The sequence below is a fragment of the Oncorhynchus keta genome, chromosome 3 (genome assembly GCF_023373465.1).
Source record: "Oncorhynchus keta strain PuntledgeMale-10-30-2019 chromosome 3, Oket_V2, whole genome shotgun sequence".
Classification (NCBI taxonomy): Eukaryota; Metazoa; Chordata; class Actinopteri; order Salmoniformes; family Salmonidae; genus Oncorhynchus; species Oncorhynchus keta.
In genome coordinates, this window is record NC_068423.1 from 33,464,536 (window position 1) to 33,490,056 (window position 25,521).

Sequence of the window (25,521 nt, forward strand, 5' to 3'; positions counted from 1 at the left end):
AGAGAGAGAGTCGACACACAGGAGAGAGAGAGAGAGAGAGTCGACACACAGGAGAGAGAGAGAGAGAGAGAGAGAGAGAGAGAGAGAGAGAGAGAGAGAGAGAGAGAGAGAGAGAGAGAGAGAGAGAGAGAGAGAGAGAGAGAGAGTCGACACACAGGAGAGAGATTGGAGACGATACATTTCTGTCACATGAACATTTGCAGGAGATTTAACTGTGGAATATTGCTAGATTTAGCTATTGTCATATTTTAAAGACTATTGAACAAACACAAAGTGTAGCATATCTGTGAAAACGAATGGGAAGCTATTAAGGTACAGAGGAAAACTTGAGGACTCCTCCCCCGTTGTTCAGCTTCACCCGGGATGTGTTGACCGTAGTCAGACCAGCTAAGTCAGGACTCTCCCAGACCAGAGTCCCCTCAAAGCCCTGGACAGGAGAGAAGGACACGACAGTCCAGTCAGACAATTCCCTATTAGTATTCTCTGTTTAGAGACTTTACCATGACATAAACCTCACCTTGGGCAGAATGAACCACTCCACTGGTTTGTGCCACACACCGTTCAGACTTGTCCCAGGACTGAGCGGGCTGAAGCAGGCCGTCACCACTGCCTCCTACCACACACAGAGGAGGTGGTTGAGGAATCAACAACACACTCTGGAGATTCACCTTCTGTATCCAGTACGCTCTACTATTCTAGAGCCTTACTGCTGCTGGTCTACTGCTGCTGGTTCTACTGCTGCTGGTCTACTGCTGCTGGTGGTCTACTGCTGCTGCTGGTTCTACTGCTGCTGGTTCTACTGCTGCTGGTGGTCTACTGCTGCTGCTGGTTCTACTGCTGCTGGTTCTACTGCTGCTGCTGGTTCTACTGCTGCTGGTTCTACTGCTGCTGGTCTACTGCTGCTGCTGGTCTACTGCTGCTGGTTCTACTGCTGCTGCTGGTTCTACTGCTGCTGCTGGTCTACTGCTGCTGGTTCTACTGCTGCTGCTGGTTCTACTGCTGCTGGTTCTACTGCTGCTGGTTCTACTGCTGCTGCTGGTTCTACTGCTGCTGCTGGTTCTACTGCTGCTGGTCTGCTGCTGCTGGTCTACTGCTGCTGCTGGTTCTACTGCTGCTGGTCTACTGCTGCTGGTCTACTGCTGCTGCTGGTTCTACTGCTGCTGGTTCTACTGCTGCTGGTTCTACTGCTGCTGGTTCTACTGCTGCTGGTCTACTGCTGCTGCTGGTTCTACTGCTGCTGGTTCTACTGCTGCTGGTTCTACTGCTGCTGCTGGTCTACTGCTGCTGGTCTACTGCTGCTGGTCTACTGCTGCTGGTCTACTGCTGCTGCTGGTTCTACTGCTGCTGGTTCTACTGCTGCTGGTCCTACTGCTGCTGGTTCTACTACTGCTGCTGGTCAACTGCTGCTGGTCTACTGCTGCTGGTTCTACTGCTGCTGCTGGTCTACTGCTGCTGGTCTACTGCTGCTGGTTCTACTGCTGCTGCTGGTCTACTGCTGCTGGTCTACTGCTGCTGGTCTGCTGCTGCTGGTTCTACTGCTGCTGCTGGTCTCTGCTGCTGCTGGTTCTACTGCTGCTGGTTCTACTGCTGCTGGTCTACTGCTGCTGGTCTACTGCTGCTGCTGGTCTGCTGCTGCTGGTCTACTGCTGCTGCTGGTCTACTGCTGCTGGTCTACTGCTGCTGCTGGTCTGCTGCTGCTGGTCTGCTGCTGCTGGTCTACTACTGCTGCTGGTCTACTACTGCTGCTGGTCTACTGCTGCTGCTGGTCTACTGCTGCTGGTCTACTGCTGCTGCTGGTCTACTGCTGCTGCTGGTCTACTGCTGCTGCTGGTCTACTGCTGCTGGTCTACTGCTGCTGGTTCTACTGCTGCTGGTCTACTGCTGCTGGTCTACTGCTGCTGCTGGTCTCTGCTGCTGGTCTGCTGCTGCTGGTCTACTACTGCTGCTGGTCTACTACTGCTGCTGGTCTACTGCTGCTGCTGGTCTACTGCTGCTGGTCTACTGCTGCTGCTGGTCTACTGCTGCTGCTGGTCTACTGCTGCTGCTGGTCTACTGCTGCTGCTGGTCTACTGCTGCTGGTCTACTGCTCAGTACAGAAAAATATTCCTCTGCTTGATATGTTTTGCTTTCCCTCAGCTCTATAAATTCCTACCACCAGCAGGAGTTTGACATTCAATAAGTTATCTGGCGGACAGCCTCAACTCAGAGAACAGCTACACTCCGAGTCCGCGAACAGCTACACTCCGAGTCCGCGAACAGCTACACTCCGAGTCCGCGAACAGCTACACTCCGAGTCCGCGAACAGCTACACTCCGAGTCCGCGAACAGCTACACTCCGAGTCCGCGAACAGCTACACTCCGAGACCGCGAACAGCTACACCCGAGTCCGCGAACAGCTACACTCCGAGTCCGCGAACAGCTACACCCCGAGTCCGCGAACAGCTACACTCCGAGTCCACGAACAGCTACACCCGAGACCACGAACAGCTACACCCGAGACCACGAACAGCTACACCCCGAGACCACGAACAGCTACACCCCGAGACCACGAACAGCTACACCCGAGACCACGAACAGCTACACCCGAGACCACGAACAGCTACACCCCGAGACCACGAACAGCTACACCCCGAGACCACGAACAGCTACACCCGAGACCACGAACAGCTACACCCCGAGACCACGAACAGCTACACCCCGAGACCACGAACAGCTACACCCGAGACCACGAACAGCTACACCCCGAGACCACGAACAGCTACACCCCGAGACCACGAACAGCTACACTCCGAGACCACGAACAGCTACACTCCGAGACCACGAACAGCTACACTCCGAGACCACGAACAGCTACACTCCGAGACCACGAACAGCTACACTCGAGACCACGAACAGCTACACCCCGAGACCACGAACAGCTACACCCGAGACCACGAACAGCTACACCCCGAGACCACGAACAGCTACACTCCGAGTCCACGAACAGCTACACTCCGAGTCCACGAACAGCTACACTCCGAGTCCACGAACAGCTACACTCCGAGTCCACGAACAGCTACACTCCGAGTCCACGAACAGCTACACTCCGAGTCCACGAACAGCTACACTCCGAGTCCACGAACAGCTACACTCCGAGTCCACGAACAGCTACACCCCGAGACCACGAACAGCTACACCCCGAGACCACGAACAGCTACACCCCGAGTCCACGAACAGCTACATTGTATATGTTTTATAGACCTGGAAACACAACATTACTAATCAACAAACATGGAGATATGAAATATTCTGCCATGGATTTAATACTAGATTTAAGGCAATACAAACACTTCCTGTCTACCAATAAAAGCCGCTCCATCAACCACCTCAAGTTCACTAGCCATATACAATGCTGTATATAAACCATACACAATGCTATATATAAACCCTATACAATGCTGTATATAAACCCTATACAATGCTGTATATAAACCATGTACAATGCTGTATATAAACCATATACAATGCTGTATATAAACCCTATACAATGTATATAAACCATGTACAATGCTGCATATAAACCATATATAAACCATGTACAATGCTGTATATAAACCATGTACAATGCTGTATATAAACCATGTACAATGCTGCATATAAACCATATATAAACCATGTACAATGCTGTATATAAACCATGTACAATGCTGTATATAAACCATGTACAATGCTGCATATAAACCATATATAAACCATATACAATGCTGTATATAAACCATATACAATGCTGTATATAAACCCTATACAATGCTGTATATAAACCATATATAAACCATGTACAATGCTGTATATAAACCCTATACAATGCTGTATATAAACCATATACAATGCTGTATATAAACCATATACAATGCTGTATATAAACCATGTACAATGCTGTATATAAACCATGTACAATGCTGTATATAAACCATATACAATGCTGTATATAAACCATATACAATGCTGTATATAAACCATGTACAATGCTGTATATAAACCATGTACAATGCTGTATATAAACCATGTACAATGCTGTATATAAACCATGTACAATGCTGTATATAAACCCTATACAATGCTGTATATAAACCATGTACAATGCTGTATATAAACCATGTACAATGCTGTATATAAACCATGTACAATGCTGTATATAAACCATGTACAATGCTGTATATAAACCATGTACAATGCTGTATATAAACCATATACAATGCTGTATATAAACCATGTACAATGCTGCATATAAACCATATATAAACCATGTACAATGCTGTATATAAACCATGTACAATGCTGTATATAAACCATATACAATGCTGTATATAAACCATGTACAATGCTGTATATAAACCATATACAATGCTGTATATAAACCATGTACAATGCTGTATATAAACCATGTACAATGCTGCATATAAACCATATAAACCATGTACAATGCTGTATATAAACCATGTACAATGCTGTATATAAACCCTATACAATGCTGTATATAAACCATATACAATGCTGTATATAAACCATATACAATGCTGTATATAAACCCTGTACAATGCTGTATATAAACCATGTACAATGCTGTATATAAACCATATACAATGCTGTATATAAACCATGTACAATGCTGTATATAAACCATGTACAATGCTGTATATAAACCATGTACAATGCTGTATATAAACCATATACAATGCTGTATATAAACCATGTACAATGCTGTATATAAACCATATATAAACCATGTACAATGCTGTATATAAACCATATACAAACCATGTACAATGCTGTATATAAACCATGTACAATGCTGTATATAAACCATGTACAATGCTGTATATAAACCATGTACAATGCTGCATATAAACCATATATAAACCATATACAATGCTGTATATAAACCATATACAATGCTGTATATAAACCATGTACAATGCTGTATATAAACCATATATAAACCATGTACAATGCTGTATATAAACCATGTACAATGCTGTATATAAACCATATACAATGCTGTATATAAACCATGTACAATGCTGTATATAAACCATGTACAATGCTGTATATAAACCATGTACAATGCTGTATATAAACCATGTACAATGCTGTATATAAACCATGTACAATGCTGCATATAAACCATGTACAATGCTGTATATAAACCATGTACAATGCTGTATATAAACCCTATACAATGCTGTATATAAACCATGTACAATGCTGTATATAAACCATGTACAATGCTGTATATAAACCATGTACAATGCTGTATATAAACCATGTACAATGCTGTATATAAACCATGTACAATGCTGTATATAAACCATGTACAATGCTGTATATAAACCATGTACAATGCTGCATATAAACCATATATAAACCATGTACAATGCTGTATATAAACCATGTACAATGCTGTATATAAACCATATACAATGCTGTATATAAACCATGTACAATGCTGTATATAAACCATGTACAATGCTGTATATAAACCATGTACAATGCTGTATATAAACCATGTACAATGCTGTATATAAACCATATATAAACCATGTACAATGCTGTATATAAACCCTATACAATGCTGTATATAAACCATATATAAACCATGTACAATGCTGTATATAAACCCTATACAATGCTGTATATAAACCATATACAATGCTGTATATAAACCATGTACAATGCTGTATATAAACCATGTACAATGCTGTATATAAACCATATACAATGCTGTATATAAACCATGTACAATGCTGTATATAAACCATGTACAATGCTGTATATAAACCATGTACAATGCTGTATATAAACCATGTACAATGCTGTATATAAACCATGTACAATGCTGTATATAAACCATGTACAATGCTGTATATAAACCATATACAATGCTGTATATAAACCATGTACAATGCTGTATATAAACCATATATAAACCATGTACAATGCTGTATATAAACCATATACAAACCATGTACAATGCTGTATATAAACCATGTACAATGCTGCATATAAACCATATATAAACCATGTACAATGCTGTATATAAACCATATACAATGCTGTATATAAACCCTATACAATGCTGTATATAAACCATATATAAACCATGTACAATGCTGTATATAAACCATATATAAACCATGTACAATGCTGTATATAAACCATATACAATGCTGTATATAAACCATATATAAACCATGTACAATGCTGTATATAAACCCTATACAATGCTGTATATAAACCATATATAAACCATGTACAATGCTGTATATAAACCATATACAATGCTGTATATAAACCATGTACAATGCTGTATATAAACCATATACAATGCTGTATATAAACCCTATACAATGCTGTATATAAACCATATACAATGCTGTATATAAACCCTATACAATGCTGTATATAAACCATATATAAACCATGTACAATGCTGTATATAAACCCTATACAATGCTGTATATAAACCATATATAAACCATGTACAATGCTGTATATAAACCCTATACAATGCTGTATATAAACCATATACAATGCTGTATATAAACCATGTACAATGCTGTATATAAACCATATATAAACCATGTACAATGCTGTATATAAACCCTATACAATGCTGTATATAAACCATATACAATGCTGTATATAAACCATGTACAATGCTGTATATAAACCATGTACAATGCTGTATATAAACCATGTACAATGCTGTATATAAACCATGTACAATGCTGTATATAAACCATGTACAATGCTGTATATAAACCATATACAATGCTGTATATAAACCATGTACAATGCTGTATATAAACCATGTACAATGCTGTATATAAACCATGTACAATGCTGTATATAAACCATGTACAATGCTGTATATAAACCCTATACAATGCTGTATATAAACCATATATAAACCATGTACAATGCTGTATATAAACCATATACAATGCTGTATATAAACCATATACAATGCTGTATATAAACCATGTACAATGCTGTATATAAACCATATACAATGCTGTATATAAACCATGTACAATGCTGTATATAAACCATGTACAATGCTGTATATAAACCATGTACAATGCTGTATATAAACCATGTACAATGCTGTATATAAACCATGTACAATACAATGCTGTATATAAACCATGTACAATGCTGTATATAAACCCTATACAATGCTGTATATAAACCATGTACAATGCTGTATATAAACCATGTACAATGCTGTATATAAACCATGTACAATGCTGTATATAAACCCTATACAATGCTGTATATAAACCATGTACAATGCTGTATATAAACCCTATACAATGCTGTATATAAACCATATACAATGCTGTATATAAACCATGTACAATGCTGTATATAAACCATGTACAATGCTGTATATAAACCATGTACAATGCTGTATATAAACCATATACAATGCTGTATATAAACCCTATACAATGCTGTATATAAACCCTATACAATGCTGTATATAAACCCTATACAATGCTGTATATAAACCATATATAAACCATGTACAATGCTGTATATAAACCCTATACAATGCTGTATATAAACCATATATAAACCATGTACAATGCTGTATATAAACCCTATACAATGCTGTATATAAACCATATACAATGCTGTATATAAACCATGTACAATGCTGTATATAAACCATGTACAATGCTGTATATAAACCATGTACAATGCTGTATATAAACCATGTACAATGCTGTATATAAACCATGTACAATGCTGTATATAAACCCTATACAATGCTGCATATAAACCATGTACAATGCTGTATATAAACCATGTACAATGCTGTATATAAACCATATATAAACCATGTACAATATATAAACCATGTACAATGCTGTATATAAACCATATATAAACCATGTACAATGCTGTATATAAACCATATATAAACATGTACAATGCTGTATATAAACCATGTACAATGCTGTATATAAACCATGTACAATGCTGTATATAAACCATGTACAATGCTGTATATAAACATGTACAATGCTGTATATAAACCATGTACAATGCTGTATATAAAACCATGTACAATGCTGTATATAAACCATATACAATGCTGTATATAAACCATGTACAATGCTGTATATAAACCATGTACAATGCTGTATATAAACCATATACAATGCTGTATATAAACCATGTACAATGCTGTATATAAACCCTATACAATGCTGTATATAAACCATGTACAATGCTGTATATAAACCATGTACAATGCTGTATATAAACCATGTACAATGCTGTATATAAACCATGTACAATGCTGTATATAAACCATGTACAATGCTGTATATAAACCATGTACAATGCTGTATATAAACCATGTACAATGCTGTATATAAACCATGTACAATGCTGTATATAAACCATGTACAATGCTGTATATAAACTATGTACAATGCTGTATATAAACCATGTACAATGCTGTATATAAACCATATACAATGCTGTATATAAACCATATACAATGCTGTATATAAACCATGTACAATGCTGTATATAAACCATGTACAATGCTGTATATAAACCATGTACAATGCTGTATATAAACCATGTACAATGCTGTATATAAACCATGTACAATGCTGTATATAAACCATGTACAATGCTGTATATAAACCATGTACAATGCTGTATATAAACCATGTACAATGCTGTATATAAACCATATACAATGCTGTATATAAACCATGTACAATGCTGTATATAAACCATATACAATGCTGTATATAAACCATATACAATGCTGTATATAAACCATGTACAATGCTGTATATAAACCATGTACAATGCTGTATATAAACCATGTACAATGCTGTATATAAACCATATACAATGCTGTATATAAACCATGTACAATGTATATAAACCATGTACAATGCTGTATATAAACCATATACAATGCTGTATATAAACCATGTACAATGCTGTATATAAACCATATACAATGCTGTATATAAACCATGTACAATGCTGTATATAAACCATGTACAATGCTGTATATAAACCATGTACAATGCTGTATATAAACCATGTACAATGCTGTATATAAACCATGTACAATGCTGTATATAAACCATGTACAATGCTGTATATAAACCATATACAATGCTGTATATAAACCATATACAATGCTGTATATAAACCATATACAATGCTGTATATAAACCATATACAATGCTGTATATAAACCATATACAATGCTGTATATAAACCATATACAATGCTGTATATAAACCATATACAATGCTGTATATAAACCATGTACAATGCTGTATATAAACCATGTACAATGCTGTATATAAACCATGTACAATGCTGTATATAAACCATGTACAATGCTGTATATAAACCATATATAAACCATGTACAATGCTGTATATAAACCCTATACAATGCTGTATATAAACCATATATAAACCATGTACAATGCTGTATATAAACCCTATACAATGCTGTATATAAACCATATACAATGCTGTATATAAACCATGTACAATGCTGTATATAAACCATGTACAATGCTGTATATAAACCATGTACAATGCTGTATATAAACCATATATAAACCATGTACAATGCTGTATATAAACCCTATACAATGCTGTATATAAACCATATATAAACCATGTACAATGCTGTATATAAACCATATACAATGATGTATATAAACCATGTACAATGCTGTATATAAACCATATACAATGCTGTATATAAACCATATATAAACCATGTACAATGCTGTATATAAACCCTATACAATGCTGTATATAAACCATATACAATGCTGTATATAAACCATGTACAATGCTGTATATAAACCATGTACAATGCTGTATATAAACCATGTACAATGCTGTATATAAACCATATACAATGCTGTATATAAACCATATACAATGCTGTATATAAACCATATACAATGCTGTATATAAACCATGTACAATGCTGTATATAAACCATATACAATGCTGTATATAAACCATATACAATGCTGTATATAAACCATATATAAACCATATACAATGCTGTATATAAACCATATACAATGCTGTATATAAACCATATACAATGCTGTATATAAACCATATACAATGCTGTATATAAACCATGTACAATGCTGTATATAAACCATGTACAATGCTGTATATAAACCATATACAATGCTGTATATAAACCATATACAATGCTGTATATAAACCCTATACAATGCTGTATATAAACCATATACAATGCTGTATATAAACCATATACAATGCTGTATATAAACCATATACAATGCTGTATATAAACCATATACAATGCTGTATATAAACCATGTACAATGCTGTATATAAACCATGTACAATGCTGTATATAAACCATGTACAATGCTGTATATAAACCATGTACAATGCTGTATATAAACCATGTACAATGCTGTATATAAACCCTATACAATGCTGTATATAAACCCTATACAATGCTGTATATAAACCCTATACAATGCTGTATATAAACCCTATACAATGCTGCATATAAACCATATACAATGCTGTATATAAACCATATATAAACCATATACAATGCTGAATATAAACCATATATAAACCATGTACAATGCTGTATATAAACCATGTACAATGCTGTATATAAACCCTATACAATGCTGTATATAAACCCTATACAATGCTGTATATAAACCCTATACAATTCTGTATATAAACCCTATACAATGCTGCATATAAACCATATACAATGCTGTATATAAACCATATATAAACCATATACAATGCTGTATATAAACCCTATACAATTCTGTATATAAACCATGTACAATGCTGTATATAAACCATGTACAATGCTGTATATAAACCATGTACAATGCTGTATATAAACCATGTACAATGCTGTATATAAACCATATACAATGCTGTATATAAACCCTATACAATGCTGTATATAAACCTATACAATTCTGTATATAAACACTATACAATGCTGTATATAAACATATACAATGCTGTATATAAACCCTATACAATGCTGTATATAAACCCTATACAATTCTGTATATAAACCCTATACAATGCTGTATATAAACCCTATACAATGCTGTATATAAACCATGTACAATGCTGTATATAAACCATGTACAATGCTGTATATAAACCATGTACAATGCTGTATATAAACCATATACAATGCTGTATATATATACAATGCTGTATATAAACCATGTACAATGCTGTATATAAACCATATACAATGCTGTATATAAACCATATACAATGCTGTATATAAACCATATACAATGCTGTATATAAACCATATACAATGCTGTATATAAACCATATACAATGCTGTATATAAACCATATATAAACCATATACAATGCTGTATATAAACCATATATAAACCATATACAATGCTGTATATAAACCATATACAATGCTGTATATAAACCATATACAATGCTGTATATAAACCATATACAATGCTGTATATAAACCATATACAATGCTGTATATAAACCATATACAATGCTGTATATAAACCATATACAATGCTGTATATAAACCATGTACAATGCTGTATATAAACCATATACAATGCTGTATATAAACCATGTACAATGCTGTATATAAACCATATACAATGCTGCATATAAACCATGTACAATGCTGTATATAAACCCTATACAATGCTGTATATAAACCATGTACAATGCTGTATATAAACCCTATACCTGTATATAAACCCTATACAATGCTGTATATAAACCATATACAATGCTGTATATAAACCCTATACAATTCTGTATATAAACCCTATACAATGCTGTATATAAACCCTATACAATGCTGTATATAAACCATATATAAACCATGTACAATGCTGTATATAAACCCTATACAATGCTGTATATAAACCATATATAAACCATGTACAATGCTGTATATAAACCCTATACAATGCTGTATATAAACCATATACAATGCTGTATATAAACCATGTACAATGCTGTATATAAATGCCATATAAACAATGTACAATGCTATATAAACCATGTACAATGCTGCATATAAACCATGTACAATGCTGTATATAAACCATGTACAATGCTGTATATAAACCATGTACAATGCTGTATATAAACCATGTACAATGCTGTATATAAACCATGTACAATGCTGTATATAAACCATGTACAATGCTGTATATAAACCATGTACAATGCTGTATATAAACCATGTACAATGCTGTATATAAACCATGTACAATGCTGTATATAAACCATGTACAATGCTGTATATAAACCATATACAATGCTGTATATAAACCCTATACAATGCTGTATATAAACCCTATACAATGCTGTATATAAACCCTATACAATGCTGTATATAAACCATATACAATGCTGTATATAAACCATGTACAATGCTGTATATAAACCATGTACAATGCTGTATATAAACCATGTACAATGCTGTATATAAACCATGTACAATGCTGTATATAAACCATGTACAATGCTGTATATAAACCATGTACAATGCTGTATATAAACCATGTACAATGCTGTATATAAACCATGTACAATGCTGTATATAAACCATGTACAATGCTGTATATAAACCATGTACAATGCTGTATATAAACCATGTACAATGCTGTATATAAACCATGTACAATGCTGTATATAAACCATGTACAATGCTGTATATAAACCATATATAAACCATGTACAATGCTGTATATAAACCCTATACAATGCTGTATATAAACCATATATAAACCATGTACAATGCTGTATATAAACCCTATACAATGCTGTATATAAACCATATACAATGCTGTATATAAACTATGTACAATGCTGTATATAAACCATGTACAATGCTGTATATAAACCATGTACAATGCTGTATATAAACCATATACAATGCTGTATATAAACCATATACAATGCTGTATATAAACCCTATACAATGCTGTATATAAACCCTATACAATGCTGTATATAAACCCTATACAATGCTGTATATAAACCATATACAATGCTGTATATAAACCATATATAAACCATATACAATGCTGAATATAAACCATATATAAACCATGTACAATGCTGTATATAAACCATGTACAATTCTGTATATAAACCCTATACAATGCTGTATATAAACCATATACAATGCTGTATATAAACCCTATACAATTCTGTATATAAACCATATACAATGCTGCATATAAACCATATACAATGCTGTATATAAACCATATATAAACCATATACAATGCTGTATATAAACCATATACAATGCTGTATATAAACCATGTACAATGCTGTATATAAACCATGTACAATGCTGTATATAAACCATGTACAATGCTGTATATAAACCATGTACAATGCTGTATATGTATATAAACCATATACAATGCTGTATATAAACCCTATACAATGCTGTATATAAACCATTCTGTATATAAACACTATACAATGCTGTATATAAACACCAATGCTACATATAAACCCTATACAATGCTGTATATAAACCATATACAATGCTGTATATAAACCATATACAATGCTGTATATAAACCATATACAATGCTGTATATAAACCATGTACAATGCTGTATATAAACCATATACAATGCTGTATATAAACCATGTACAATGCTGTATATAAACCATATACAATGCTGTATATAAACCATGTACAATGCTGTATATAAACCATGTACAATGCTGTATATAAACCATGTACAATGCTGTATATAAACCATGTACAATGCTGTATATAAACCATGTACAATGCTGTATATAAACCCAATGCTACAATGCATATATAAACCATATACAATGCTGTATATAAACCATATAAACAATACAACGCTGTATATAAACCATATACAATGCTGTATATAAACCCTATACAATGCTGTATATAAACCATGTACAATGCTGTATATAAACCATATACAATGCTGTATATAAACCATGTACAATGCTGTATATAAACCATATACAATGCTGTATATAAACCATGTACAATGCTGTATATAAACCCTATACAATGCTGTATATAAACCATGTACAATGCTGTATATAAACCATATACAATGCTGTATATAAACCATGTACAATGCTGTATATAAACCCTATACAATGCTGTATATAAACCATGTACAATGCTGTATATAAACCCTATACAATTCTGTATATAAACCCTATACAATGCTGTATATAAACCCTATACAATGCTGTATATAAACTATACAATTCTGTATATAAACCCTATACAATGCTGTATATAAACCATATACAATGCTGTATATAAACCATATATAAACCATATACAATGCTGTATATAAACCATATACAATGCTGTATATAAACCATATACAATGCTGTATATAAACCATATACAATGCTGTATATAAACCCTATACAATGCTGTATATAAACCATATACAATGCTGTATATAAACCATATACAATGCTGTATATAAACCATATACAATGCTGTATGTAAACCATATACAATGCTGTATATAAACCATGTACAATGCTGCATATAAACCATGTACAATGCTGTATATAAACCATGTACAATGCTGTATATAAACCATGTACAATGCTGTATATAAACCATGTACAATGCTGTATATAAACCATGTACAATGCTGTATATAAACCATGTACAATGCTGTATATAAACCATGTACAATGCTGTATATAAACCATGTACAATGCTGTATATAAACCATATACAATGCTGCATATAAACCATGTACAATGCTGTACATAAACCATGTACAATGCTGTATATAAACCATATACAATGCTGTATATAAACCATGTACAATGCTGTATATAAACCATGTACAATGCTGTATATAAACCATGTACAATGCTGTATATAAACCATGTACAATGCTGTATATAAACCATGTACAATGCTGTATATAAACCATGTACAATGCTGTATATAAACCATGTACAATGCTGTATATAAACCATGTACAATGCTGTATATAAACCATGTACAATGCTGTATATAAACCATGTACAATGCTGTATATAAACCATGTACAATGCTGTATATAAACCCTATACAATGCTGTATATAAACCCTATACAATGCTGTATATAAACCATATACAATGCTGTATATAAACACTATACAATGCTATATAAACCATATACAATGCTGTATATAAACCCTGTACAATGCTGTATATAAACCCTATACAATGCTGTATATAAACCATATACAATGCTGTATATAAACCATATACAATGCTGTATATAAACCATATACAATGCTGTATATAAACCATGTACAATGCTGTATATAAACCATGTACAATGCTGTATATAAACCATATACAATGCTGTATATAAACCATGTACAATGCTGTATATAAACCCTATACAATGCTGTATATAAACCATGTACAATGCTGTATATAAACCATGTACAATGCTGTATATAAACCATATACAATGCTGTATATAAACCATATACAATGCTGTATATAAACCATATACAATGCTGTATATAAACCATATACAATGCTGTATATAAACCATATACAATGCTGTATATAAACCCTATACAATGCTGTATATAAACCATATACAATGCTGTATATAAACCATGTACAATGCTGTATATAAACTATATACAATGCTGTATATAAACCATATACAATGCTGTATATAAACCATACAATGCTGTATATAAACCTATACAATGCTGTATATAAACCATGTACAATGCTGTATATAAACCATATACAATGCTGTATATAAACCATGTACAATGCTGTATATAAACCCTATACAATGCTGTATATAAACCATGTACAATGCTGTATATAAACCATGTACAATGCTGTATATAAACCATGTACAATGCTGTATATAAACCATGTACAATGCTGTATATAAACCATATACAATGCTGTATATAAACCATATATAAACCATATACAATGCTGTATATAAACATATATAAACCATATACAATGCTGTATATAAACCATATACAATGCTGTATATAAACCATATACAATGCTGTATATAAACCATGTACAATGCTGTATATAAACCATATACAATGCTGTATATAAACCATGTACAATGCTGTATATAAACCATATACAATGCTGTATATAAACCATGTACAATGCTGTATATAAACCCTATACAATGCTGTATATAAACCATGTACAATGCTGTATATAAACCATGTACAATGCTGTATATAAACCATATACAATGCTGTATATAAACCATGTACAATGCTGTATATAAACCCTATACAATGCTGTATATAAACCATATACAATGCTGTATATAAACCCTATACAATGCTGTATATAAACCCTATACAATGCTGTATATAAACCCTATACAATGCTGTATATAAACCATATACAATGCTGTATATAAACCATATACAATGCTGTATATAAACCATATACAATGCTGTATATAAACCATATACAATGCTGTATATAAACCATATACAATGCTGTATATAAACCCTATACAATGCTGTATATAAACCCTATACAATGCTGTATATAAACCCTATACAATGCTGTATATAAACCCTATACAATGCTGTATATAAACCATATACAATGCTGTATATAAACCATATACAATGCTGTATATAAACCATATACAATGCTGTATATAAACCCTATACAATGCTGTATATAAACCATATACAATGCTGTATATAAACCCTATACAATGCTGTATATAAACCATATACAATGCTGTATATAAACCATGTACAATGCTGTATATAAACCATATACAATGCTGTATATAAACCATGTACAATGCTGTATATAAACCCTATACAATGCTGTATATAAACCCTATACAATGCTGTATATAAACCCTATACAATGCTGTATATAAACCATGTACAATGCTGTATATAAACCATGTACAATGCTGTATATAAACCATGTACAATGCTGTATATAAACCCTGTACAATGCTGTATATAAAAACAATGCTGTATATAAACCATGTACAATGCTGTATATAAACCATGTACAATGCTGTATATAAACCATATATAAACCATGTACAATGCTGTATATAAACCCTATACAATGCTGTATATAAACCATATATAAACCATGTACAATGCTGTATATAAACCCTATACAATGCTGTATATAAACCATATACAATGCTGTATATAAACCATGTACAATGCTGTATATAAACCATGTACAATGCTGTATATAAACCATGTACAATGCTGTATATAAACCATGTACAATGCTGTATATAAACCATGTACAATGCTGTATATAAACCATGTACAATGCTGTATATAAACCATGTACAATGCTGTATATAAACCATGTACAATGCTGTATATAAACCATGTACAATGCTGTATATAAACCATGTACAATGCTGTATATAAAATGTACAATGCTGTATATAAACCATGTACAATGCTGTATATAAACCATGTACAATGCTGTATATAAACCATATACAATGCTGTATATAAACCATATACAATGCTGTATATAAACCATGTACAATGCTGTATATAAACCATGTACAATGCTGTATATAAACCATGTACAATGCTGTATATAAACCATGTACAATGCTGTATATAAACCATGTACAATGCTGTATATAAACCATGTACAATGCTGTATATAAACCATGTACAATGCTGTATATAAACCATGTACAATGCTGTATATAAACCATGTACAATGCTGTATATAAACCATGTACAATGCTGTATATAAACCATGTACAATGCTGTATATAAACCATGTACAATGCTGTATATAAACCATATACAATGCTGTATATAAACCATGTACAATGCTGTATGTAAACTATGTACAATGCTGTATATAAACTATGTACAATGCTGTATATAAACTATGTACAATGCTGTATATAAACCATGTACAATGCTGTATATAAACCATGTACAATGCTGTATATAAACCATATACAATGCTGTATATAAACCATGTACAATGCTGTATATAAACCATATACAATGCTGTATATAAACCATGTACAATGCTGTATATAAACCATATACAATGCTGTATATAAACCATGTACAATGCTGTATATAAACCATGTACAATGCTGTATATAAACCATGTACAATGCTGTATATAAACCATGTACAATGCTGTATATAAACCATGTACAATGCTGTATATAAACCATATACAATGCTGTATATAAACCATGTACAATGCTGTATATAAACCATGTACAATGCTGTATATAAACCATGTACAATGCTGTATATAAACCATGTACAATGCTGTATATAAACCATGTACAATGCTGTATATAAACCATGTACAATGCTGCATATAAACCATGTACAATGCTGCATATAAACCATGTACAATGCTGCATATAAACCATGTACAATGCTGTATATAAACCATGTACAATGCTGTATATAAACCATGTACAATGCTGTATATAAACCATGTACAATGCTGTATATAAACCATGTACAATGCTGTATATAAACCATGTACAATGCTGTATATAAACCATATACAATGCTGTATATAAACCATATACAATGCTGTATATAAACCATGTACAATGCTGTATATAAACCATATACAATGCTGTATATAAACCATGTACAATGCTGTATATAAACTATATACAATGCTGTATATAAACCATATACAATGCTGTATATAAACCATGTACAATGCTGTATATAAACCATGTACAATGCTGTATGTAAACCATGTACAATGCTGTATAAACCATATACAATGCTGTATATAAACCATGTACAATGCTGTATATAAACCATGTACAATGCTGTATATAAACCATATACAATGCTGTATATAAACCATATACAATGCTGTATATAAACCATATACAATGCTGTATATAAACCATGTACAATGCTGTATATAAACCATATACAATGCTGTATATAAACCATATACAATGCTGTATATAAACCATATACAATGCTGTATGTACAGTGCCTTCGGTAGGTATTCAGACCCCTGGACTTTTTCCCTCATTGTAACGTTACAGACTTATTCTACAATGGATAATACAATCCTCAGCAATCCACACACACACACACACACACACACACACACACACACACACACACACACACACACACAATAATGACAAAGCGAAAACATAATTCATTTTAACACAAAAAGATCCCATCATGTCGAACGAACAAATTGTCTGTCGGCATTTATAAAATTGTACCGAAACTACCCGTATCCATCACAACTGTGGTGATTATGATTTATACAGTAGGACTTCACTCACAGCCTGATGGTGACATTATCCTTGATCTGTGGTCTACTGTTCTGTTGGGTTCTACTCTTCTAGGGTTCTACTGTTGGGTTATACTGTTCTATGGTTACTGCTCTAGGGTTCTACTCTACTGCGCTAGGGTTCTACTCTACTGCGCTAGGGTTCTACTCTACTGCGCTAGGGTTCTACTCTACTGCGCTAGGGTTCTACTCTACTGCGCTAGGGTTCTACTCTTCTAGGGTTCTACTCCTCCACTGTTGGGTTTTGCTGTTGGGTTCTATGGTTCTGCTGCTGGGTTCTGCTGTTCTACTGTTGGGTTCTGCTGTTCTACTGTTGGGTTCTGCTGTTCTACTGTTGGGTTGTGCTGTTCTACTGCTGGGTTCTGCTGTTCTACTGTTGGGTTCTGCTGTTCTACTGCTAGCCTCCACACTACCTGTTGTTCCAGCTGCAGCAGCCTGACGGTGACATTCCCCTCTATCTCCATGTGAGGTCCAGTAGGGAACACCCCCAACCTGGTGATGACGAGGGGGTGGAGGACCTTAAAGTCCAGGGCCACAGAGGAGACCTCCCCAGGGACAAGGACAGACGGGTCAGACAACTCCACCAGCTCCATCTCCTTATCCTGTCCTGGAGCTGAGAAAGAGAGACAAAGCAGAGGGAGAGAGAGAGAGACAAAGCAGAGGGAGAGAGAGACAAAGCAGAGGGATAGAGAGAGACAAAGCAGAGGGATAGAGAGAGACAAAGCAGAGGGATAGAGAGAGACAAAGCAGAGGGATAGAGAGAGACAAAGCAGAGGGAGAGAGAGACAAAGCAGAGGGAGAGAGAGAGACAGAGCGGAGGGAGAAGAGACAGAGCGGAGGAGAGAGAGACAGAGCGGAGGGAGAGAGAGACAGAGCGGAGGAGAGAGAGAGACAGAGCGGAGGGAGAGAGAGACAGAGCAGAGGGAGAGAGAGACAAAGCAGAGGGAGAGAGAGACAGAGCGGGAGGGAGAGAGACAGAGCGGAGGAGAGAGAGACAGAGCGGAGGGAGAGAGAGAGACAGAGCAGAGGGAGAGAGAGACAAAGCAGAGGGAGAGAGAGACAGAGCGGAGGGAGAGAGAGACAGAGCGGAGGGAGAGAGACAGAGCGGAGGGAGAGAGAGACAGAGCGGAGGAGAGAGAGACAGAGCGGAGGGAGAGAGAGACAGAGCGGAGGAGAGAGAGAGCGGAGGAGAGAGAGACAGAGCGGAGGGAGAGAGAGACAGACAGAGAGAGAGAGAGGAGAGAGAGAGCGAGAAGAGACAGAGCGGCGGGGGAGAGAGACAGAGCAGAGGGGAGAGAGAGACAGAGCGGAGGGAGAGAGAGAGACAGAGCGGAGGGAGAGAGAGACAGAGCGGAAGAGAGACAGAGCGGGGAGAGAGAGACAGAGCGGAGGGAGAGAGAGACAGAGCGGAGGAGAGAGAGAGCGGAGGGAGAGAGAGACAGAGCGGAGGGAGAGAGAGACAGAGCGGAGGGAGAGAGAGACAGAGCAGAGGGAGAGAGAGACAGACAAGAGACAGAGCAGAGGGAGAGAGAGACAAAGCAGAGGGAGAGAGAGACAGAGCGGAGGGAGAGAGAGACAGAGCGGAGGGAGAGAGAGAGACAAACAGAGACAGAGCAGAGGGAGAGAGAGACAGAGCAGAGGGAGAGAGAGACAGAGCGGAGGGAGAGAGAGAGCGGAGGGAGAGAGACAGAGCGGAGGGAGAGAGAGACAGAGCGGAGGGAGAGAGAGACAGAGCAGAGGGAGAGAGAGACAGAGCAGAGGAGAGAGAGACAAAGCAGAGGGGGAGAGAGAGACAGAGCGGAGGGAGAGAGAGACAGAGCGGAGGGAGAGAGAGACAAAGCAGAGGAGAGAGAGACAGAGGGAGAGAGAGACAGAGCGGAGGGAGAGAGAGACAGAGCGGAGGGAGAGAGAGACAGACAGAGACAGAGCAGAGGGAGAGAGACAGACAGAGCAGAGCGGGAGGGAGAGAGAGACAGAGCGGAGGGAGAGAGACAGAGCGGAGAGAGAGACAGAGCGGAGGGAGAGAGAGACAGACAGAGGGAGGAGACAGAGCGGAGGGAGAGAGAGACAGAGCGGAGGGAGAGAGAGAGAGCGGAGGGAGACAGAGACAGAGCAGAGGGAGAGAGAGACAGAGCGGAGGGAGAGAGAGACAGAGCGGAGGGAGACAGAGCGGAGAGAGACAGAGCGGAGGGAGAGAGAGACAGAGCGGAGAGAGAGAGAGCGGAGAGACAGAGCGAGAGAGACAGAGCGGAGGGAGAGAGACAGAGCGGAGGGAGTGAGCGGAGGGAGAGAGTGACAGAGCGGAGGGAGAGAGAGACAGAGCGGAGGGAGAGAGAGACAGAGCGGAGGGGAGAGACAAAGCGGAGGGGAGAGAGAGACAGAGCAGGGAGAGAGACAGAGCGGAGGGGAGAGAGACAGAGCAGAGGGAGAGAGAGACAAAGCAGAGGGAGAGAGAGACAGAGCGGAGGAGAGAGAGACAGAGCGGAGGGAGAGAGACAGAGCGGAGGGAGAGAGACAGAGCGGAGGGAGAGAGACACAGAGCAGAGGGAGAGAGAGACAAAGAGAGAGAGAGACAAAGCAGGGGAGAGAGAGACAGAGCGGAGGGAGAGAGAGACAGAGCGGAGGAGAGGAGAGCGGAGGGAGAGAGAGAGAGGGCGGAGGAGAGAGAGACAGAGCGGAGGGAGAGAGAGACAGAGCGGAGGAGAGAGAGACAGAGCGGAGGGGAGAGACAGAGCGGAGGGAGAGAGAGACAGAGCGGAGGGAGAGAGAGACAAAGCGGAGGGAGAGAGAGACAGAGCAGAGGGGAGAGAGACAGAGCGGAGGAGAGAGAGACAGAGCAGAGGGAGAGAGAGACAAAGCAGAGGGAGAGAGAGACAGAGCGGAGGGAGAGAGAGACAGAGCGGAGGGAGAGAGAGACAGAGCGGAGGAGAGAGAGAGACAGAGCGGAGGGAGAGAGAGACAGAGCAGAGGGAGAGAGACACAGAGCAGAGGGAGAGAGAGACAAAGCAGAGGAGAGAGACAGAGCGGAGGGAGAGAGAGACAGAGCGGAGGGAGAGAGAGGAGAGCGGAGGGAGACAGAGCGGAGGGAGAGAGAGACAGAGCAGAGGGAGAGAGAGACAGAGCGGAGGGAGAGAGAGACAGAGCGGAGGGAGAGAGAGACAGAGCAGAGGGAGAGAGACAAAGCAGAGGGAGAGAGAGACAGAGCGGAGGGAGAGAGAGACAGAGCGGAGGGAGAGAGAGACAGAGCGGAGGGAGAGAGAGACAGAGCGGAGGGAGAGAGAGACAGAGCGGAGGGAGAGAGAGACAGAGCGGAGGAGAGAGAGACAGAGCGGAGGGAGAGAGAGACAGAGCGGAGGGAGAGAGAGACGGAGCGGAGGGAGAGAGAGACAGAGCAGAGGGAGAGAGACAGAGCGGAGGGAGAGAGAGACGGAGCGGAGGGAGAGAGAGACAGAGCGGAGGGAGAGAGAGACAGAGCAGAGGGAGAGAGACACAGAGCAGAGGGAGAGAGAGACAAAGCAGAGGGAGAGAGAGACAGAGCGGAGGGAGAGAGAGAGACAGAGCGGAGGGGAGAGAGAGAGTGAAGCGGAGGGAGAGAGAGAGAGGGCGGAGGGAGAGAGAGACAGAGCAGAGGAGAGAGAGACAGAGCGGAGGGAGAGAGAGACAGAGCGGAGGGAGAGAGAGACAAAGCAGAGGGAGAGAGAGACAAAGCAGAGGGAGAGAGAGACAAAGCGGAGGGAGAGAGAGACAGAGCAGAGGGAGAGAGAGACAGAGCGGAGGGAGAGAGAGACAGAGCGGAGGGAGAGAGAGACAGAGCGGAGGGAGAGAGAGACAGAGCGGAGGGAGAGAGAGACAGAGCGGAGGGAGAGAGAGAGACAGAGCGGAGGGAGAGAGAGACAGAGCGGAGGGAGAGAGTGACAGAGCGGAGGGAGAGAGTGACAGAGCGGAGGAGAGAGTGACAGAGCGGAGGGAGAGAGAGACAAAGCCAGAGAAGATAAGGAACAGCCCAACCCCACACCCAAAAACACTGAAAGGTAGCAAGTTTATTATACAAGGCATTCTGGAAAGTATTCAGACCCCTTGACTTTGTTACGTTACAGACTTAAAATAGATGAAATCAATACGGTTCATCAATCTACACACGAAAGCAAAAACACATTTTTACACATTTTGGCAAATGTACTAAAAATAAAAACGGATACCTTATTTACTTAAGTCCTCAGACACTTTGCTATGAGACTCGAAATTGAGCTCAGCTGCATCCTGTTTCCATTGATCATCCTTGAGATGTTTCTACAACTTGATTTGGAGTCCACCTGTGGTAAATTCAACTGAATGGACATGATTTGGAAAGGCACACACCTGTCTATATAAAGGTCCCACAGTTGACAGCATGTCAGAGTAAAAACCAAGTCATGAGGTCGAAGGAATTATCCGTAGAGCTCAGAGACTGAGAGGATTGTGTCGAGGCACAGATCTGGGGGAAATGTCTGCAGCATTGAATGTCCCCAAGAACACAGTGGCCTCTGTCATTCTTAAATGGAAGAAGTTTGGAACCACCAAGACTCTTCCTAGAGCTGGCTGCCCGGCTAAACTGAGTAATCGGGGGAGAAGGGCCTTGGTCAGGGAGTTCAGAGCTCATCTGTGGAGATGGGAGAACCTTGCAGAAGGACAACCATCTCTGCAGCACTCTACCAATCAGGCCTTTATGGTAGAGTGGCCAGATGGAAGCCACTCCTCAGTAAAAGGAACATGACAGTCCGCTTGGAGTTTGTCTAAAGACACAAAAGACACTAAAGTATTCTGACCATGAGAAACAAGATTGAACTCTTTGGCCTGGATGCCAAGCGTCACATCTGGAGGAAACCTGGCACCATCCCTATGGTGAAGCATGGTGTTGGTGGCAGCATCATGCTGTGGGGATGTTTTCCAGCAGCAGGGACTGGGATACTAGTCAGGATTGAGGGTAAGATGTACAGAAAGATCCTTGATGAAAACCTGTTCCAGAGCGCTCAGGACCTGAGACTGGGGTGAAGGTTTACCTTCAAACAGGACAACGACCCGAAACACACAGCCAAGACCACGCAGCTGTGAATGTACTTAAGTGGCCCAGCCAGAACCCGATCTAACATCTCTGGGGAGACCTGAAAATATCTGCAGCGACGCCCCCATCCAACCTGACAGCTTCCCAAATACAGGTGTGCCACGCTTGTAGCGTCATACCCAAGAAGACTCCAGGCTATAATCACTTTGTGCTTCAACAAAGTACTGAGTAAAGAGTCTGAATACGTATGTTAAATGTGATATTTCAGTTTACATTTCTAAAAACCTGTTTTTTGTTTTGTCATTATGGGATATAGTTTTATGCAAACATAAGCAACACAATCCTGTCTCTGAGCTCTACTGAACAATCTCTTTCGCCCTCGTGGAGTTTATATAGACAGGTGTGTGCCTTTCCAAATCATGTCCAATCAATTGAATGTACCACAGGTGGACTCCAAATCAAGTTGTAGAAACATCTCAAGGATGATCAATAGAAACAGGATGCACCGGAGCCCATTTTCAAGTCTCATAACAAAGGGGCTGAATACTGACATAATACGATGTTTATTTGCACATTTAATGGGGTATTGTGTGTAGATTGACGAGGAAAACATGTAATTGAATCCATTGTAGAATAAGGCTGTAACGTAACAGAATGTGGAAGAAGGAAAAGGGGTCTGAATACTTTCGAATGCTCTGCAAAATGTCCATGAATTATAATCTGCTTTTCCTGGAGCAAACTGCTTTCAAATTGTGTTGAATATCATGTTGAATATCATGGTGAATATCATGGTGAATATCATGGTGAATATCATGGTGAATATCATGGTGAATATCATGGTGAATATCATGTTGAATATCATGTTGAATATCATGGTGAATATCATGGTGGTTGAATATCATGGTGAATATCATGGTGAATATCGGTGAATATCATGGTGGTTGAATATCATGGTGAATATCATGTTGAATATCATGTTGATCATGGTGAATATCATGGTGAATATCATGTTGAATATCATGTTGATCGGTGAA

At 37.9% G+C, this 25,521-nt stretch overlaps 1 protein-coding gene across 1 annotated transcript in view; it reads right to left on the bottom strand.

Annotated features, from left to right (window-relative positions):
• Positions 1-25,521, bottom strand: part of b3galnt2 (beta-1,3-N-acetylgalactosaminyltransferase 2) — an 80,093-nt gene that overhangs the window by 39,424 nt on the left and 15,148 nt on the right. Inside the window, 3 exon segments of the mRNA XM_052496802.1 lie at positions 317-427; positions 518-613; positions 19,860-20,059. Coding sequence (XP_052352762.1) covers positions 317-427; positions 518-613; positions 19,860-20,059 — 407 coding nt within the window.